Raw genomic sequence first — 22,253 nt, forward strand, 5'->3', positions numbered from 1 at the left:
TGTCATTTTAAAATTACCAAATTTTGCTGCATTTACCAAATTTTATTACACATGATAAACCCATATTTTATAGTTAATTTTACCGAAATCATTACCAGTAAAAATTACGGTGCTTTTTGGTGCTCCCATGGAACCAGAAACACGGTAAATTTTATCATATTCTATTAGTTTTGACCATACTTTTTTTTTCTCAGTGAAAGTTTAAATTGCTATTATAGTAAACAACTTAAAAATTTTTATATAAGTAAAATCATTGTTCAAATATTTCTTCAGAGTTTTTGATGTATACAAGATATAAATAAAACGTTCTTTATTTTTCTTTTATATCACTAAAAGTATGAATAATTATTTAAATCAGCACAATCTGTTTTTACATAATCGAATTGTACAATGACTTTGTAACAGCAATACTGGTATTAGAGCAAATTTTTGTTATTAGTATTAAAAGTAGAGCAAAACTTGATTATTTTATTTTGAAAAAGTAATAACTTCTAAAATTTCTATTTATATTAACTTCCCTAGCTTCAAAAAATGACCAACAACACTTTTATTCATCTTTATGCAGGGAAAGAATAAACTTTTATTTATTGCTCCTATTTACTAAATATTCGGTTTTAATTTGAAATACTGAATATTTTTTGAATTTATTTTCCAGATAATTTCCAATTAATTACTTTAAATATTTTGGATAGAGTTTCATTAACCATAGAGTAAAAACATTGTGTGTAATTGGTAGATATTTAACAGGCGTAAATAAATAGACTTGGTATATTAAAACTATTGCTGTAAGAGAAGGCTGTTACCTCTAAGAATAAAAATCCTTAGATTGAAGCTGTTTCTTCAAATTATTCAATTTTGTTATTAAATTTTGATGTTCTAAAACATTAAATAGCATTGCTGATGTTACTTTGGATTTCTTAAGTTGTATAAAGCTTTAGTGCAGAAGAAACTTAATAAATAACTATCGTAATCCAAGTAATAACCATGGGTAACGTAATTTTCTTAAATCGAAGTCAAATTCTGAATTTATTTATACCATTTAAATCTATTTTATTATAATTATATACTGAAAAAAGAATAAATGATAAATAATTTCCAAAATAGTATATCATAATAAAATACCATACAATAATATATTGTAAATAATTCTTTCTATCGTATCAATAGTTAGATATAATTATTTATATCTTATTAGATATATATTGATATTATTTATTGTTTTATTATGCTAAAAAATTGGGTTGTTAAAAATTCAGTTTTATTGCTAATGCCTTTTTTTTTTTTTTTTTTGACAAAATAAGTAACTGCTTAACTTTATATTTTGTTAATGTCTAATTTTGCAGTATATTTTATTTATAAGTTGTGTATAATAAAACTATTTTAGCTATTGTAAGTTATAAAAATTACAGCAAATGCACGTGTCATTTGTAGATACGGAATTAACTATTATTTGCTTCCAATTATAGAAAATTAATTTTATGTGTTTTAGAAGTTATAGTTGAAACAGTCAATTAAATATGCTTTTATAATAATTAAATGTTAATTAATTAAAGTATTTAATAAACATTTTTGTAAAAAATATTTACATTGTTTGCATTGCTACTATAAAATTGTCTATAATGACAACTGAAAATAATTATTATCATACTACAGTTTATAAATTAACTGGATTATAAAATTAGATTTAATTTTTCCATAGCTCAAACATGCTACCAGAACTGAATTTTCATTTACATGAATTGTAAAGATAGAAATTAATTAATTTAATTTAAAGGCTATATACTGATTCTTATCAGTAGTACCAACTATGAATTTAAAAATATGCACGAACTATTAAATTGAGTATTATTTTGCCGTAGTTCAATACAAATTCAAATATGCTACTTCAACTGAATACTTTTATTTGCGTCTAATAAGTGTTCATTATCATACAATAGGCTGAATAACTACAGTTTAGAAATTAACTGTATTATAAAATTAAATTTCATTTTTCCATAGCTCAAACATGCTACCAGAAATGAATGAGTTCATTTACATGAATTGTAAAGATAGAAATTAATTAGTTTGACTTAAAGGCTATATCCTGATTCTTACAGCAGCACCAACAATGAATTTAAAAAATACACGAACTATTAAATTGAGTTTCATTTTGCCGTAGTTCAATCACATTGAAATATGCTATTTCAACTAAATATTTTTATTTGCTTCTAATAAGTGTTCATTATCATACAATAGACTGAATAACTACAGTTTAGAAATTAACTGGATTATAAAATTTAATTTTTCCATAGCTCAAACATGCTACCAGAACTGAATGTTCATTTACATGAATTGTAAAGATAGAAATTAATTAGTTTGACTCAAAGGCTATATACTGATTCTTATCAGTAATACCGACTATGAATTTAAAAATATACACGAACTATTAAATTGAGTTTCATTTTGCCGTAGTTCAATATAAATTCAAATATGCTACTTCAACTGAATACTTTTATTTGCTTCTAATAAGTGTTCATTGTCCTACAATAAAAAGATAATATAAATACAATAAATCCTACAATAATACTTTACAAAACTAACTGGATTATAAAATTAAATTTCCTTTTTCCATAGCTCAAACATGCTACCAGAAATAAATGTTCATTTACATGAATTGTAAAGATAGAAATTAATTAGTTTGACTTAAAGACTGATTCGTATCAGTATATAGTCTTTGAATGACTAATGAATTTTAAAAAAATACACGAACTATTAAATTGAGTTTAATTTTGCCGTGGATTCAAACGCACAACTAGAAATAAAGATTTATTTGTTAGAACTGTGAAGTTTGAAATTATTTATTATTTTGAAAAAGATGCATTCTTGTTTTTATGAAGGAGCATCGTGTTGTCTAGACAAAAGATAAAAGCCAATTGTTAATGGCTTTTTTTTCTATTTTTAGCCCTATCATCATCTAGAACAGTCGTTAAATAAAACTGTTTTAATAAGTAATGCAATATCATTTTATAACTAAGAACAATGGATGGCTTATTCCGTGAGGATTTAAAAGATATATTATGACGAATAGAAACATAAGATCTATCCAGATCAAAGAATATAATAATAATGAGATGTTTTGAAAAAACAGGAACTGTTTACGATTATAAATGCTACTACATTTGTCGCTAAAATAAAAGCTTATGATATAATTTTTCGGATTGATCCGTATTTGACATCCTAAAAGAAGTTGGGTATTTTTAAGATAAAAACCTGTTTTAGAGCAATTTCGTTATTTTATTTTATAGATTAAAAGATTTTTTATTCACAAAAAATTTCTTCGATGCGACTAAATAAATTCATCAGTAACAATTGTCAGCTTTTAGGAACTCCAACAAATGCTATTTTAGATAACAGATTTTTTTTTCTCAGAAAACCTGATAATAACTATGAATATTATTTTTTTTAATGCTGAAGATACACCGGAGACCTTTTTATATCTATTTTTTTCTGACACTTTACAAGAAAAATATATTTTTGAAATTTTAAATTATAAAAGACAGTAACTATAAATATTATTTTTTTTTTTTGCAGAAGAGTCACCGGCGACCCTTTTATATATATTTTTGTCAGACGCTTTACAAGAAAAATATATTTTGGAATTAAATGATACACATATTAAATGATAAAAGACAGTAACTATAAATATTATTTTTTTTAATGCTGAAGTAACACCGGCGACCCTTTTATATATATATATATATTTTTTTTTTCTGACGCAAGAAAAATAAATTTTACTTTTTAATACTTTTACTTTTAATTATAAAAGACACTTAAAGTACTTTTTAATTATAAAAGACAGTGTGTAGTAAAATATAATTAATAAAAATTATATTTTAGTAAAAATTGGTAAAATATAATTAATAGAATGAAATATTTACTAAAATAAATTGTAGTTTGAATTTTTTTTCATATTCAAAAATTTATCAATAACTGATTTTGTAAATTAAAGAAATTTAAATGATGAGTAACTGTGTCTCTTACATCTGAATAAAGGCAAATTTTAAGAATTATTGTCTGGAAGTGTGCCGTGTGTAGAAGATTTTACCTTTAACGCAAAAATAGGCACAGGTGTTTCATGCTGTATTTTATAATTATAAACTATTAAAATACTGAATATAATATTGCTAATTCAAAATAATGAAAAAAAATTATAAAAATATGTTTAATTAAAATTTTGCGTCAAGAGGTTAAGAAAACTCAAAAGATTTTTCGCCATGTTCGAAAGTTTTATCTAATAATTTATCAATATTTAGAAAATAATTTAGTCATTATTAGTTACAGACAAGACTTAAATAAGTAAGACTTTTTTTTAGGGGGAGGGGTCCTCACTAATTTTAGATTTTATTATTATTTCTAATTCTTTGGTAATTTTGTGTATTATATAAAACTTTTGGCAATTAAGTAATTTTATAATTTCACTAATGTACAAAAAATTATTTAAAACTATTTTATTAAAAAATAACTTGGGTGTATATACTGTCTGGAGGTATACTGTATCTTATCGAAATATATTTAAGCTTATTTCAGCAAAATAGATTTTGTTAATTTTAGTTCCAGTGAGTAACTATTAAAAATTTGAAAGTTTCGTGTGTCACATACCAATCTTTTATAATTCAAAATCAATGAATAAATGCATAGATGTAAAAATTATACATTTTAAATGAAGTAAATAAATTTGTATTAAAATTAATGTAATATTGTAAATTATAGTAATGTTTAAATCTAAAAATAAGTAACTGCATTATTTACTGTAATGATAATAATAATTAATCGACATTAATCTCATTTCAAATATATAGTTATTTTTTAAGCTTGAGAGCATTCAAAATATTAAAACAGTAATTTTTTAGAGAAGCTAAAAAATTTATTTAACAATAACATCTGATTTAGGGCAATTCCAACATTTATATTTGCAAACTTTAAAAAAATTATTGCTCAGTTAACAAAATAACTCAGTTAACAAAACTAACTCTGTTAGCAAAATCAACACAGTTAACTAAATCAACTCAGTGAACAAAAGTATAGCTCAGTTAACAAACAAAAAGTTTTCGGAAAATAAGTCTTAGTGTCATTTACACTTACTCAGATAAAAAAATTTAAAAAATAAGTTTTTTTTAAAAAAATTAAAAAATTGGCTGTTATGGGCGTATCCTATTGTGTTTCGTCCGTTACATCCATTTTTTAACTTTTTGAATTTTTTTAAAACTATTAAAAATTAACAATAAGTTGGAGTAAGTGTAAATGACACCAAGGCTTATTTTGCTAAAATTATTGAAACTGCTCGAATTTTATTAACTATAATTCTTTTGGGCCTGCAATTATGATATTCGTAAACGTTGAAATAGCCCTGTAGTAATAACGTTTAATATTACAAATATGATAATATTCAACGAATCAAAAAGAGCACCTTATAAAAATGTGCGCAAAATTTACCGCCGGAAGGCCTTTTGTACACTTCCCTTATTGTGCTAAAACATGCACCGGTACAAAATAATTAGTCATTAATTACTTAACGTATATAAACCTAAATTTAGGCCAGGTCTCTTTAAAATTTCCAGCTAAAGAAAAATATGAATAAAACATTTTCATTCTTGAGTAGTAAACGAGGTTAAACACCATATTCGATTGCATATTCATTTTTCAAAGAGGAAAAAAAAAAAAGAATGCACAATTTGACGAATGGACACGCCTCGTGTAATTCCTCACCGGATGCCGGCAGTTGAATAACGTAAAAATTTTCAAAAAAAAAAAAAAAAAAAAAAAAAAAAAAAAAAAAAAAAAAANAAAAAAAAAAAAAAAAAAAAAACGCACGCTGAGCCATTTTCGACTTTCATAAAGTCACGACATTAATCTGCGTATTCCAAATCAAATAAACGCGTGTGTGTATTTTTCGTTTTAAAAGGCCTACGACCTATCTAGTTGACACAAGAGGCCTCAGAATATTTTTGCATGGGTAATTCTATTCGGTATTCCGTATGAAAGAACAATCTTGACACCTCCAACAAGACAATAGGCTGAATTCAGGCCGTAAAAAAATACAGGCAGAGTTTAGCATTTTATGGCTTTGGGGGGTCGGACCTCACATCACACTATTGGCTAGAATCGGAGACAGTTACGGTCGTAAATAATCTTGCTGTGTAAATATATACACATTTTTTTTTCACAGTTCGTGAGCCGTAGATAGTAGGGCGTGTGAAATTATAAAGAAGGAAGTTTGAAAAATAATAATAAAAAAAGGGGTATTTTTTTTTATGGGTTTCTTGTTAGCTTTTCTGAAGTTTTAAGACAGAACAGTTGAAAACTTGAAAGAATTATGTGGAAATAATTTCCATATTTTACAGAAGAGAGTTATTTTTTGCATATGATGTTTTTGAGAGTTGAGAATTTTATGGTTACATCGTCTCACGATGTCGAAATTTATCATACTTTTAGTGGCAACAAATATGACTCAACTGAAATTATTTGTTTACAGCCTAATTGTGTGGAGAGTTTAAGTCACGAAATGTGTTTATCTATTGTTTCTTTTATATTATATAAATTGCTTTAGTACTGGGATTTTTCCTAAAACTAAATTTTTTGATTCCCATATATTGTCCCCCATCTAGCATGGATAATATTATAAATGTACCAAAAATAGTATTTTTTGTCACTATAATACAGTGTTTCCCAAACTTTTGACTTTTGTGTACCTTTTCTAAATTTCTCGTAACGCTGTGTACCACTAATAAAGAAATGAATGCATTTTTTTACTATAAAAAAATTGCACAGAAGTTAAAAATCACAACTGGCTGTTGACACCACTAATTATCAACTGTTAACTCTGCAAAAAATTGCTAATAGAAAAATACGTAATCGTAAATTTTCATGGCTAGCTTTGTTTTTAAATAAAATTTTTTGAAATTTTCGTTTGTTGCAAGATATTTCGCATAAGAACGCGTACCCCCGCTAAACTGTTCCCGTAACCCTAGGGGTACGCTTGCCACACTTTGGGAAACACTGAATAATAGATAATATATTTAATGTATTTCTTATTACATTAGATAATATATATAGTTTTATTTTATTTTATTTATGCATATTTATTAGAAAGTTCTGAAACAAGTTGCTATGCTGCATGTTGAATTTTAGTAATTCCTTTATTGTTTTTTATACTTAGTGCTGGGTAGGAATAATTAGCCAACTCTACGCAATTATAATAAAACGTTTCAAAACATGAAATATCAACAAAATAAACATGTAGTTTCAAATAGCTTTAAAAACGCTAATTTGGTTGACATCACACACTTCGATTTTACTTTACGAAAAGAATCAAAAATAAATATTGAGTAAACAGCGAGCTTAATATAAACTCTTCGTGAAACTAGTTTTTGTTAAATTGAGCTGCAAGCCAGCACATAGCTCAAATGTTGCCTTTTAAGTAGTAGAAAAAGAATATATAATTGCTGAAATTTAATTTGAAACACTAATAACTCATACGAGAAAAAGTCGTTTCTAACACCTTTTTAAATGGATTACGACGTTTCACAAAGTGTGGTACGCGTACCACACTTTGGTACAGTTTAGCTGGGGTCTTATGCGAAATATCTTGCAAAAAACGAAAATTTCAGAAAATTTTATTTAAAAACAAAGCTACCATGAAAATTTACGATTACGTATTTTTCTATTGGCTATTTTTTGCAGAGTTAACAGTTAATGATTAGTGATGTCCACAGCCAGTTGTGATTTGTAACTTTTGTGCATTTTTTTATTGCAAAAAATACATTCATTTTTTTTTTATTAGTGGCACACAGCGTTACGAAAAATGTAGAAAAGGTACGCAAAAGTCATAAGTTTGGTAAACACTGGATTACGAGATCGGAAGCTAAAATTGCTCATTGCTTCCATTGTCAAAATTTCAGGACCAAAGAAACGGTGATAAAAGACACACAGGTCTAAAGACATACAAGAGATAACACTAACTATTTCTGTTATTATACAAAATATGCTACATTAAAAACTCGGATGTTAAATGACCAAAATTTTTTAGTTATTAAGCAAGTATGCTACGTGATGTTTGCCAAACAAGTTTATATTTGATAATCAAGTTTAAATCTTGTTTACGAAACTAAGAAAAGCAGTGCTTTTTTAATAAATTTCCCAAAACAAGGCAATAAATCACTAAATTTAAAGATATATAGTATTCTAATAATTTCAGGAAAAATTGCGGCGATCTCATAAATTGCATCAATTCTAAAACTCACCGAAAAAATTGTAGAAAAAAAAGAGAACATATTAGTAGATTCCCTATTTTTAAGAAGAAAGCTAGCGCCTGAAAGCGGATGACGGGTAAGTGTTTCATAAACGTACAAAAACTGCCGACTTCAAAAAGAGAACCGTAAAAAACGTTAAATAAATAAATAAATAGTGAAAGAACCATAAAACATAATAAGATATCTCTTGGGACTTGTATAAGACGAAGGAGCTGTTAAAGGAAATAGCTTTTCTAAATATTTCTTTATTAATAACAATTAAAGAAATTTGATATCACCGCAATAACTAAAAGCTTTAAAAATAAATTCATTAATACATTTTTGAATTGGATTAAATTTAAATTTACGGTTTCGATTTTTTTACTTTATACAGTTATTGAGGATGTTTATTTTAGGTAATATTTTATTACGAAGTTATAACTTCACAATGTAATATAAGTGTAACTTCACAATGTGATATTACAATTCGTATAAATTGGGTTTTATTAACTATTTTTTTAATTAAAAAAAATTATTAGTTGATTTAATAAAAATTAATAAATTATTGTTCGGTGTCAGATAAAACAAATATTTATTTATCAATCGATTTATGTTAATTTAAGTAGGAAACAACATCATTAACTATATATGCATTTAATAAATTAGTAAATTATTGTTTATCGAATAAAGTAAGTGTATAGTTATTAGATTCTAATGGTAAATTCTATAATTAATGCAATTCAAATCCAAAATCGCAACAAAATTATGGAACTCATTTTTTTTTTATTGGAGTATGGTTAAATGTTAAGCTCAAAGTCAAAACAGCATTATGATGTCAAAAAAGCATCATCAATGCATTAGTAAATTTGATAACTAATAAATAGAATTCGTATACGAAATCGCAACAAAATTATGGAACTTATTTGTTATTATTGGAGCGTTCTAGATAAGGGGAAAAGTTAAGCTCAAAGTCAAAAAAGCATCATCAATACTTCAGTAAATTCGATAATTAATGGAATTCATACCAAGAATCGCAACAAAATAATGGAAGTTATTTGTTATTATTGGAGCGTTCTAGATATAGGTAAAACTTAAGTTCAAAGTCAAAAAAGCACTATGATGTCAAAAAAGCATCATCAATACTTTAGTAAATTCGATAATTAATGGAATTCATACAAAAAAACGCAACGAAATTATAGAACTTATTTGTTGTTATTGGAGCTCTTTAGATATGGGTAAACCCAAGTCAAAAAAGGAATTATTTCTGACTAAATCTTTAAGATTCATTAATTTTTTTTATATAAAAATAATTAATTCAATTTTTAAAACCTTAGATTATGTCGTCCTTTATTAATCCAACATTTTCTATTTGGACGACGATCTTAAAAGAAAACAAAGCGTTCGTACGTAAAATGAAATCATCTTATTTGTTTCTACCTATTTTTGAAAAAAGGTAATTAAAAATTTGAAATCACAGATGAATGTAAGGTAATTAAAATGAATTGAATTAAAAAAAAGAGATAGAATCTTATTATGATTGGATGAGATTTTGTTCCAAATCTTGCGGAGAGTTGTCTTCGAAACATTCTAAAAGTGGGTGGTGAGGGCGAAATGAATAGAATGAAAATAATTCATACTCGGGGGAATTAAATGCATTAATTAGTAAAAGATGAATTTCTTCGAAATACGGCTCCTAGTTTTTTGAATTTGAATAAAAATTGAATTTGTGGTATTGTATTGTCATTATGAAAGTACTACTTATACATATTATAGTTAGAAATTTTTTTGTCGTAATTGATTTTAAATTATGTTTTCCTAATGAATTTGTATCTCTGATCATATAAGATGTATTCATCAAAGAAAAAGAAAACTTTGGTAACTATTGCATATTTTGAAAAATACACTTCTATTTACTTTTCTACTTGATTAAAATTTAGCATATTACTTTTGTATGATATTTTTTTAAAAATAAGGTAAGGCAGGTATATTAAATGCACAACCAATTTATTATTGTTAACTTATTATTTTAATGGTTATTTCATTATTTATTTACGTTTTATTTATTTATTTGTTAATTTATTAACTTAAACATTAAAAAAATGCTAAAAAGTATCTATTAAACATTTTAAAAAGAATTTTGTATTTATTGAATATAATATTTTTTTTACTATCTTAAATATAGTAGGTGATAATAATAATAATCAATAAATAGAAACATCTATTATGGAAACAATTTCTGATTGTACGATTAGAAAATGTGACTTATATTATATTACCTTAAGCTCTTAAAGTATTTTAATTATTGGAATTTATTTTCAAAGTGGGAAAACATAGCTAACTAAAAAATTACTAACTAAATACTTACTATACTTATAAATAACTTTAACTTATGAATTTATTTACTCATTTCAATGGTTCTATAGGATGGTCAGGAAATATAATTTTATGTTATGGTGAACGTAGAATATCAGAAATGATAACTTCAATGATAGAAATAATTTTAAATAATGGATAGTTACCATCATTTAAAAAAATATATTCGATAAACAAATTGTAAATAAATCATTGATAAATAAATAGTACTATTAGGAAATATGGCTTAAATTATATTACCTAAAGCTCTTTATTTTAATCGTTAAATTTATTTTCAAAGTGCCAAAACAAATTTTTGAAATATTTTTCTAGCTCAACTTATTAACAAATATTTTTAAAAAATTCCATCTAAAAAATTACTTAGAAATAAATTTAACTTATAAATTAATTCACTCATTCCAACGGCTAGATTGCATGATCGGAAAATATAATTTAATCTAATGGTGAATGTAGAATCTCATAAGTAGTTACTTAAATTACGGAAATAATTTTCAAGAATGTTTATTAACTATCGAAAATTAATTTTGAAGCTAGAATTATCTTGCAAATTTTAAGAGTCGGAAAATTCTAACAAACTTTATTTTGTTATCAAATGCATTAAATATGTGAATGTTTAAATATATATTTAAAGTGTAAGTGTTTTGATATATTTTTAATATTAGGATTGGCTGCATAGTTGCAAATATATGTTTCAGAAACATTCAAGCAAGGATTTCATTGTTGCAAATATAAAAAAGAACAATTGAATGTTTTAAAGTATAAAGGGTAACTAAGATTTTTTTAAAATTTATTTCAGTTGCATAATAATTGTTTTGTTTATATTATTATTATTGTTGTTATTATTATTATTTTGTTATTTGTTATACTTTTGTATATTTGTGCAACACCTTAAATAGCAAAATAAGTAAATAAATAATCCCCAGAAACTGAAGCGGTAAGATATTACTTAATAGAAACTTCATTCGCTTCAAAAATATGCAAATTGGAATTAGCAGTCGTCATGTTTCAAGCCCTCAACAGTAGACGTCCATTTTCAGGACTTGCCAAAAGCGAATGAGAAATGAATTAGTTCCCCTCTATCTCTCCACAGCGCGTGGAAATACATTTTACCCTGCTTTGCCCCCCTTGGCTACTATGGTTTTCCTTCTGTTTTTTATATTTTTTCTGTCTCGGCTACTGTGCTTTTTTCTAGTTTTGTTTCTGACAGCAATTTTTCGTATATTTCAAGTCATTTTTGTTTCTTTTTACTCACGCCTGGCAAGTCTTGAAAATGGGCACCTGTTTTTGAATGCTTGAAACATGTCAACTGTTATTTCCGAATTGCATATTTTTTTTAATCAAGTGTTACCTTAAATAGCGTTATTTTATATTTTTTTCTAACGTATTTGCTCTCTTGAATTTCATTCAACTAAAAAAATAATACATTTTCAAAAATACTTGACAAATGTTTTCTAAATTTTGAAATCACGAATTCTAATCGAACTGTTTAATACCTAGATAAGCTACTATTTTTAATGTGCAATGAAATAAATGAAATGATTTGAATTAAATGACACTTATAATTTAACTCGCGTAGGAAAAGATTCGAAGGTTTTAAGAAAATTAATTAAAACACTTCTTTGCAAACAAAACATAGCGTCAATGACAAATAGCTCGGAGGAAAGACTAGTGCATTGATCATTTACTGTGGGGATAAGATTTTGCAATCTATTCGTTGTTAACAGCGAGAATAACTTTAAAACACAATCTGCAGTTAATTAACGAAAACCATCTGCGCAGAGCTTATGCATCGAACGAAAACGACACCCTAGGGTTAATTTGGAAAAGGCAAGACGATCTTTTTGGAACATTCATCAAAGAGGTTCATTTTGTTGGTGGACAAGGAAAAAAAGTTCTAAGTACACATCGAGATTAAATAACGTTCGGCAGACTACAAAGCTTGTTCGAACTTTCTTTTTGAAGATCTAAAAGAGTTGATGAAGAGCATGGAGAGGTCGAAATAGAAAGTCTCGAGCTTAAGTTGTTTGGAACGCTTCGATTTTCTAATAGAATATTTATCGAATTAATCAATATTGAAACTATATAAGTTTATGCCTCAAAAATTAGCTAAGAAAGTTTTCTTGATTTAATTATCATTTTACGTACATTAATAAATATTAGATTCAAAAAGATTTGTTAAACTTATTTAATAGTTTTTGAGATATATATTGGCTACTTATCAGAACGAAAATTATTTTGTCCAAGAAATTTGAGAAACTTTATATTTTCTAATATAATTTCTACCAATTTTGTTGAGAATAAAACATTTTAATAATTGTTAAAACACATACAAGCTTGTTGAAAAAAATTGTGGTTAATTTAAAATTTAATATGTTACCCAAAGTTTCATTAAAAAAATATTCTTTCTATGGCTGTTACTCTTACGATCTTTGATTACTTGTCAGATAGAAATTGCATGTTTGTTTTTTATTTCGTGAAAAAATATGGAAGATTCAGATTTCTTCCACAGAATAGTTTTTTTTTTTTTTTTTTTTTTTTTTTTTTTTTTTTGTACTATTAAAAGTATTTTGGAACGTGCAAATCTGAATCGTTGTGAGTACGGTAGAAAAAACGTTTATATACGGAAAAGTCATCTTTCATCAAAAGTCATTAAAAAAAAAAAAATTCATGGACTTTAATCACGCTTGAAATCAACGATTTTTTTTTTTACAAAAAAAAAAAATTTTGGTTCGAAAATTTTCAAGCATTTTATTCTGTATATATTGATAAGTAATTATCAATGATTTTGGATTTTTAAGAATGAAAATATAGAACGAAGTAGAAATGTTATTTAGTCTTTTTTATTACTTATACGACTGTAAAAATAGTATTAAAATTTAGTTTGTTCACTATCCCAATATAATTAAAATTCCTAATTTTAAAACATAATCTTAAAACTCACATTATATTTAAATCAGTGGGTGTATTTCTGAATCACAAGTTTATCCAATTAAAAAGAAATACCACTGATATGGCACAAACAAAAGTGTCTCAAACTTCGAATTTTTATTTTAGTTTTAATAAGTGGGCAAGATATTTTATGTATAAAATAAACAATGTTAACTTGCTGCTTAATTAAGGTTCAGCTTACATAAGACAACACAATTTATTTTAACTTTTCAAAATTTAAAAACAATTAATTTTGTTAATTAATCAATTCAACTTGTATTTTAGTAATTAATAACACATAACCATATAAGTTTCCATAAATTTAAAACATGCATTTGCATGCATTATGCATTTAATTTAATTATAGATTAAATATATCTATTAAATTTAAAACACGAGACATACATTAATTACTATGTAAGCATTATGATTTTAAATATAGTGTTATGATTTTTTATAATGTTTTATTTATATTAATATATTTTAAATAATTATAAGTTAATTATTTTTAGTGAATCTTCAAATTTAAAAATAAAAATGTAATTAAAATTTTAAAAATAAACCTTGTTGTAATTAATTATATTTCATTAAATATTATCATAAAGGTTTTGTTATTTTGATTTATTGAGAAACCTTCTTTCATGACTTTTTGCACTTAATATTGTATTTAAATATTGTTGTATATTGTTTGAATGGCATATAGCTAGTTTGAATGACATAATGGCTAGTTTGAATGGCATATAGCATTGTTGAATTATAGCAGTTTAAGATGTACATGAAGATATTGAGAAATGCTACCAATGAAGTTATTTAAAAGGTATTTGTAATTTTTTTTTTATATGTGGTACTTAATAAAAGTCTTTTCTTTGCACAATGTTTCTGTGTTTCTGCATTTCTCCTTTTATTTTTTTACACTGAAATCACTATTTCTGTTTCTTACATTTCTTATCCAGCAAAGTAAAAACTTATATTAAATATTAATGTAAAGTAGCTCAATTTTTATGGCGAAGATTATATTGCTTCACAAAATGCATACTAAATTAAAATTATATATTTTGTAATTTGTAAAGTTTTTAAAGAAATATTTAATAAACTAAGTTAATTCACATTAAAAGCTTGTTTTTATCACATTGCAAAGAAAAACGTAAATTATAGTTTGGAAATTTGCTGTTTACACAGTACATCATAGGACTACTTAATTCTTTTGTAGTTATGAAGAAACATTATTGAATAACTGTCAAAAGTTTTATGAAGTCAAGATATTCGAAGTCATGTCAAATAGATTAAAATGGGATTAATTTTAAACTTGCATAGCAATAAAAATGGCATTATTAGAAATGAACATTTTAAGATAAACTTAAACACAAAATATTTTTTTGTTTTCATTAAAATGCTGTGAGAAAAATAGCTGATCTAGATTACTTTAAAAAAAATATGCGATCAATTTTAGGATAAAAATTTTACTGGATTCTTGGCAAAAAATGTTTAATTTGTTTTGTCTTTATAATGTTACTGATTTTGTAATATTTTGTAATATTTTACTTTGTAAAAATTAGATTTTTAATTTATTTAAGAATTTTTTTTCACATTGTTTACTCATTTTTTCGAGCAATCAAAAAAAAAAAATAATAATAATAATAAAAATAGCTTACTCTGCCAAATTTTGCTTTTCCATAAAAATCACATGATTTCGGGACGAAATTTCTCAGATCTTTTGAATTTTAAACTTGAAAAAAAAGATTGTAGTCAACCGTCAATGATATCATAATATCAACACATAAATAGTAAATATTTAATTTTTCAAAACAAGTATTTGTTTAACGAAATTAATTTTCTTACATCCGTTTATTAGATTAATTTTCTTACAACAGTTTATTGTTTTGAAGTGTTTTATATTGCTCTGTAAAAACTGGATTTTTAAGATTTTTTTCATTGTTCACAAAACCCTTTTTTCGAGCAAACGAAAAAAAAAAAAAAAAAACATTTTGCCTACTCTTGCTTTGCTATTCAAAAATCTCGCTTTTCGAAAAAAAATCACATGATTTCGTGATAAAATGTTTCAGCTCTCTTGAATTTTAAACTTGAACAAAATGGATGGTTGTCATCTGACAATGATGTCACAATATCAATTAAGAAATATTTAAGTTTTTAAAAGAAATATAGTCAAAATCCGTCGCATTTTTTTACGTTTAAAACTACAAAATGAAAAACACTATACTTCAATTATAATTTTAAGTTATTGTTTAACGAAATTAATTTTCTTTCAACCATTTATTATTTTGATTTATTCTATATTGCGCTATAAAAACTGGATTTTTAAATTTTTTTAATTGTTTACGAAACCATTTTTCTGAGCAAAAGAAAAATATTTCACGTACTCAATTTTGCTTTTCTACAAAAATTATATGATTTCGTGACGAAATTTCTCAAGTCTCTCTCGAATTTTTAACTTAAACCAAAACGGATTGAAGTCATCTGACAGTGATATCATAATATCAATAATAATTATAAATATTTAAACGTTTAAAAGAAATATCGTCAATATCCGCTTCAATTTTTTATGTTTAAAAGTACGAAATGAAAAACACCATACTTCAATTATAATTTGAAGTTTTTTGTTTAACGAAATTAATTTTCTTACAACCGTTTATTAAAAAAAGCGTTCGCTTACTCTTCCATTGATTGAATATAGAACTAATCATAAGACGTTGCACCCATTACTACAGAAGAAAGCTTCTTTGATCTTCTATAAAATAGGAGCAATAAAAATGATTGGATCTTGTTTCAACGGTTAATTAAATTATAAACTCCATTTTAGAACTGTTGTAAAATTAATATTGTTTTGAAGATTGTAAAATTGAATTAATCTTCGTTTTTCTTTTTTTTTTTCTCATCGAGCGTTCTAATCTAACAATGTAGCTAGCAACAAATCTTAAAACATATATTAAAGTACGAGACTTAGTGCTCTATAGTGGCGAATGTTAATTTTTTTATCTGCGTAGCATTTATAAGTCTTAAAAAGTTTTGCGTACAACTTGATTTAAAAATTTTCCGAAACGTGACATTAAAATCGTTTTTTAAAATAAGATTTCGATGATTTAATTGGTCTATCTAATATTGGCAAATCAAAGACATATCAAAATATGGACTTTTTTTTATTTTATGTTGCTTATAGAGTTTTTAACTCAGAAATTGAATGATTTATTATATATAAAAGGAAGAGTGGGCTTTATTTTTGCCCAAACATTTTAAGAGTAAAAAAGTCTAGTTTAATTTTATAGCTAAGATAGACTCTTTTTTTTTTTTTTTTTAAATTCTTTGTATTCTGTAAAATTCATGGTGCCCAGAAAGCAACATATTACATATTCGAATTAAAATTAATCATCAACTCATGAATTTAAAAGAAAAGAAAAAATTCAAATGAAGTTTTATCCAAGGAGTTACATCCATGGTTAAGATGTAACATATGGTAGTCCAAGGTACAACACCATTGTCCCTAGGTCCTCTTTTCTTTATCTTTTAAAAAAATATTTTTTTCTGAAGTATATGACTGAATTCGCTAACAAAAAATAATATATTAATAAGAAAATGTATACTGATTTTCCAAAATAAATTTCAAGTAATTTCGATCATTACTTTCTGTACTCAAGTATTCTTCATCCAGTATTACTTTCTGTATTAAAGAGTTACATCCGATTGCTCAATGTATACCGAGAAAAAAAATTCCCTTCAAAATTATAGTTCTTATTACCACACATATAGTAAGAAATACAAAAACTTAATTTAAATTATCCGAGTAAATGGTTTTCAGGCCATGATTTAACATTACCAAAACTTACCACATTTGCCTAATCATCACAATTTATAAAACCATATTTTATTGCTATTTTTTCCGAAATCCCAACCAAAGCACTTCGGTAAAAATAGCCGAGCATTTTAGTGCTCCCATAGAGTCAGAAACATGGTAAGTTTTACCGTATTCTAGTAGTTTTGACCATACTTCTTTTAAGAGAAGTAAGCATAACGAATCTAGATATAAGTATACATGTATAAGGGTAACATAATTCCTATTAAAAAAAGATATAATAGGCCATATAGATATTGAGGTAGTGCATAAAACTAAAATAAATATGAAAATAGTTATTTTTTTGTTACCCACCATGCTATCCCCAAAACCGATTTTCCATTAAAAATATCTTACTGAAATATATGATAGAATTCGTTAATAAAAAAAAAATAGTAATAAGCAAACGTATAATATATTCCCTACAAAGTTATTTGATTTATTACTTTCTCTAAATTGTATTACTGTACCCAAGGAGTTTACATCAGATGATCCAAGGTACAACACCATGTTGTGGCTTGGATCGATTTTCCTTACTTTTCAAAAATATTTTTTTTTCCGAAATATATAACAGAATCCCTTCACAAAAAGTATTAATAGATAATCACATAATGCATTTCCGACGAAATTTCTAAGTTATTTGAATTAAGATCTCCTGGATTTAAAAATCAAAATTGGTCCAAGGTTCAACACTCTCCCCCTATTATAGTATGAAATACAATATAAACATAGCGTGAAATGAAATAGACTTCTTTTACGAACTTTTTCGTCTGTTTCTTTTGGATGTTCATAATGGTAGAGTTTTCTTAAGAAATCGAACTGTTCTGATGAGAACATAGGAAGGAAAGGGTTCCTTGTTGAGTAGAAATCTAGATCGATATCCAACACAAAGGGTTCTTTCTCCAATTTTTCTTTAACATGGTGGCTCAGCTCGTCCACAACAAATCTCTTGACGGCTTTTTCTAGACAACAAAAACAATGAACTATTGTTAGTCAACTTAGAATAAAAATACGATAGATGGAACAACTCGAGTACATTATTCCTTTCCAGATAGAAACTGTTTGATTTAGTTGCAATTTACTTTTATTATTGGCATTAAATATAAATTGGGTTTCGATATACATGTTAGTAACTAAATTCGACTGAAAAAAACAATAGATAGAACAACAAGTTCATTTTCAGATATATCGACTGTTTGATTTAGTTGCAATTTATTTTTATTATTGGCGTAAATATAAATTGGGTTTCGATATACATGTTAGTAACTAAATTCGACTAAAAAAACAATAGATGGAACAACAAGTTCATTTTCAGATATAGCCACTATTTGATTTAGTTGCAATTTATTTTTATTATTGGCGTAAATATAAATTGGGCTTCAATATGCATGCTAGTCTTGTCTAAAAATGCAAGTATCTAAAATAAACCGTTTCTACTATGAATTATGAAACTAACGATTTTTTTTAATATTAAATAAAAAAATCTCTAGAGTTTATTTTTTACAAGAAAATAGTCTTTACTTGAATAAAAATAAAAATATAATCGAGGACAAAGAGAACTTTTTATTCGTTTTCGAGTAAAGATTAATTGGATCAGTTTAAGAATTCTTTTCCCTGTTATCGTAATGATAATTTTATTTTCGATATTTATTATGTAACCCAAGCTTTAAATAATGGTAAAAAAGGCGATTTTTACTCAGAAATACATAACTTAGAGAAAAGTTAAGTAATGCAATATTTTTTAAAAAAAAATTCAACTAACTAAACTTAATTATCTTTTTTTAAAATTAATTTTAATTATTACTCAAAATATGATGCATATTAAGGTTTGGCTCTTAGTGGAATATTTTTGCAGAATATTTCATTAAGAAACAAAACACTTTAGGCTCAAATAATAAAATATTTAGATTATAGTGTAAGACATGAGCATCCCGTCCTAAGTAAAAATAGCTCTGAGCCCTCGAGTTTAATTCACCGCGTTTATAATGTCACAATTTACTTCCACAATTTCTGTTTCACAGTTTGACACATATGAAATGTACATTAATGTTCAGATTGAATGATATACTACAAAACATATATGATTAAAGCCAAGTTATTTTGAATCTTGTAAAGTTCTTGCAATTTGGAAACCTCTGAGTTAGAGATTTTTTTCATACAGTTTCAATTTTTTTTCATTGTTGGCGCTGTGACAAGTTAGGTCTAGATATTATGAAGAATACATAAAATTAAGTGATGAATTCAAATAACTCTCCATAATAATAATTGGATTCTTATAATTGATGTTAAGTTGGGTTTTGACAAATGAAGAGTTCAATAACTCTCTTTAAAAGTAGATAAAGAACTCAAATAACTCTACTCGTACTAAAAAGTTGGTTTTGATATTTGGTTATAAATTGAGTTTCAATTGAATTCAGTATTCTATCAAAGTAAGGGCAAAAGTCTAATAATTCTCCATAATAAACACTCTCCATAATAATAACACTCCGTAATAATAATTAGATTCTTATAAATGACGTTAAGTTGGGTTTTGATAAATGAAGAGTTCAATAACTCTCCTTAAAAGTAGATAAAGAACTGAAATAGCTCTATTCATACTAAAAATTTGGTTTTGATATTTGGTTATAAATTGAGTTTCAGTTGAATTCAGTATTCTATGAAAGTAAGGGCAAATGTCTAATAATTCTCCATAATAAATACTCTCCATAATAATAACTCTCCTTAATAATAATTAGATTCTTATAAATTATGTTAAGTTGGGTTTTGATAAATGGAGAGTTCAATAACTCTCCTTAAAAGTAGATAAAGAACTGAAATAACTCTATTCATACTAAAAATTTGGTTATAAATTGAGTTTCAATTAAATTCAGTATTCTATGAAAATAAGTGCAGAAGTCTAATAATTCCCCATAATAAACACTGGGTTTCCATAAATGGTGATAAATTGAGTTTCAATAATGTGAATAATTCAATAACTCTACATAAAAGTAAGTAAAGTATTCAAATAACTCTCCCTACTCTTAAGCTCGACCAGATTTGTGAAGAAAAACAGAGCAAACCGATCCATCTTCTCAAATTCGGCCTCTGAGAAGGGTGGATGTCAGAAGAAAAAAAATTAAGAGTCCCCAGTGCTGGAACAACCCAGAGTTGCCTCAAGTTGTATTAAAGCGTTAGCCAGCAAGTTGTACAAACGGGAAAGGATGTGTTACCTACCTGTAGGTTTGCTCTCAGCAGCCGCAGATTTTTCCAGGGGCGAGCCTAGGGTACAGACTTGGAGGGTGACATCACGTGCCCCGTCTTGGAGGTCTTTTTCGGGGCACCAAGAGAGCTCACTCACGAAATAAGATTCTGTGCAGGTTACTCTAGAAATAAAATAAAAAGAACACTTTGTTAATGTCTTTGTTTAAAGAAGAAAATGCTTAAGGTTTGTTTAGTGAATTATATTAAAGGTTGTTGACCCTCAGTGCTAATGCATAGAGGCTAACTTTATATTAATCTTATTTGTGAGAAATAAGTTGAAAAATATTTTTTAAATTTTATGGAAATTATAAATTATTGATATAAATTTTAATCCTATATTTTGAGTTTACTAATTTAGTTTAAAATATAGGTTATATTTAATTCTACATTTTGAATTAAGATAAATAAATTTTAAAAAATTTCATCTTTAATCTAAAACAAGTTTTAATTCGATAAAAGTAAAAGAGTGAAAAATATTTTAAAGCTATTTTAAATTATAATTGTTTAAATTTTTGATATTTTAAGGAAATATGTCAAAATTGCAACTTTTTCTACTAGTAAAACTTAACTGTAACTTAAGCTAATGAGATGTAATTTCAACTAAGTTGTTGATTGTGGTCTTTTTTTCTCTGTGCCCTCTCCTTCTGCAAACCACTGTACAATCGAAATAAATTTTATTGTAAGATATAAAAATTTTCACACAATTTCAAAATATCTATTTTATTATTAAATTTCTAAAATTAGAAAGAAATTGGTTAACTTTGGAAAACACAATATAAAAAAAATAATAAATTACAATTTTTAGTAAAACATTTTATTATATTCAATATTAGATTAATACGTTAGTTACTTCATAAAAGTTCATCATATGGAAAGAAATTAAGAACCTAAGGATATCTTCAACAGAAATATAGATAAATATGCAAAAATTAAATCTATGGTTATTCACATATGTTTTAAATTTTTTTTCCACAATGTTAAAATAAGAATTATGGTAATAAAAATAAAATATACGGTATTTAAACCATTTATTTGGTAATTTTTCCATTCATATGGTAATAGTTTACGAGAAATTCCGGTTTTCAAAATAATAGTTCTTATTGCCAAAAGTTAAGTAAAAAAATAAATAATCTAAACGGAGAAAATTTCTGGCAAAATTACCATACTCCATGGCAATAACATTCCTGATAAAAAAAAAAACATAATTTTGGTTAATAAAACCAAATTATATGGTAATTAAACCATTTGTTTGGTAATTTTTCCATTTCTAATGGAAATTCTCATTTTTTAAATCATAGTTTTTTTTACTGCACATTTAGTTAAATATACAAAACTGAAAATAACTGAAAAGTAAATTTAAATAAATAATTGGATTTTGCGCTATAAGGCATAATCAAATTACCTAACTTAACCACATTTACCAAATTTCATGATATTAAAAAACCATATATTATTGCTAATTTTACCAAAATAATTTCAAAAGCGCTTCTGTAAAAATTACCGAGTATTTTTGTGTTCCTATAGAGCCCGAAACTTGGTAAATTTTACCATATTCTGGGAGTTTCAACCATGCTTTTTTTTTTTCTCCAGCCCCATACTAC

The 22,253-nt window shown here is 25.6% G+C and overlaps 1 protein-coding gene across 1 annotated transcript in view; it reads right to left on the minus strand.

Moving 5' to 3' along the window:
* The window catches only part of LOC107443462 (misexpression suppressor of ras 6), a 203,971-nt gene extending 182,464 nt beyond the window's left edge, over nucleotides 1–21,507 (minus strand). The window contains exons 1-3 of the mRNA XM_071181775.1: nucleotides 21,503–21,507; nucleotides 20,626–20,774; nucleotides 18,175–18,374 (exon numbers count right to left, since the gene is read on the minus strand). Coding sequence (XP_071037876.1) covers nucleotides 18,175–18,374; nucleotides 20,626–20,774; nucleotides 21,503–21,507 — 354 coding nt within the window. The remainder of the gene's footprint in view (nucleotides 1–18,174; nucleotides 18,375–20,625; nucleotides 20,775–21,502) is intronic.
* Between the last annotated feature and the right edge of the window lie 746 nt (nucleotides 21,508–22,253).

Source organism: Parasteatoda tepidariorum, chromosome 6 (assembly GCF_043381705.1).
Source record: "Parasteatoda tepidariorum isolate YZ-2023 chromosome 6, CAS_Ptep_4.0, whole genome shotgun sequence".
NCBI classification, from domain to species: Eukaryota; Metazoa; Arthropoda; class Arachnida; order Araneae; family Theridiidae; genus Parasteatoda; species Parasteatoda tepidariorum.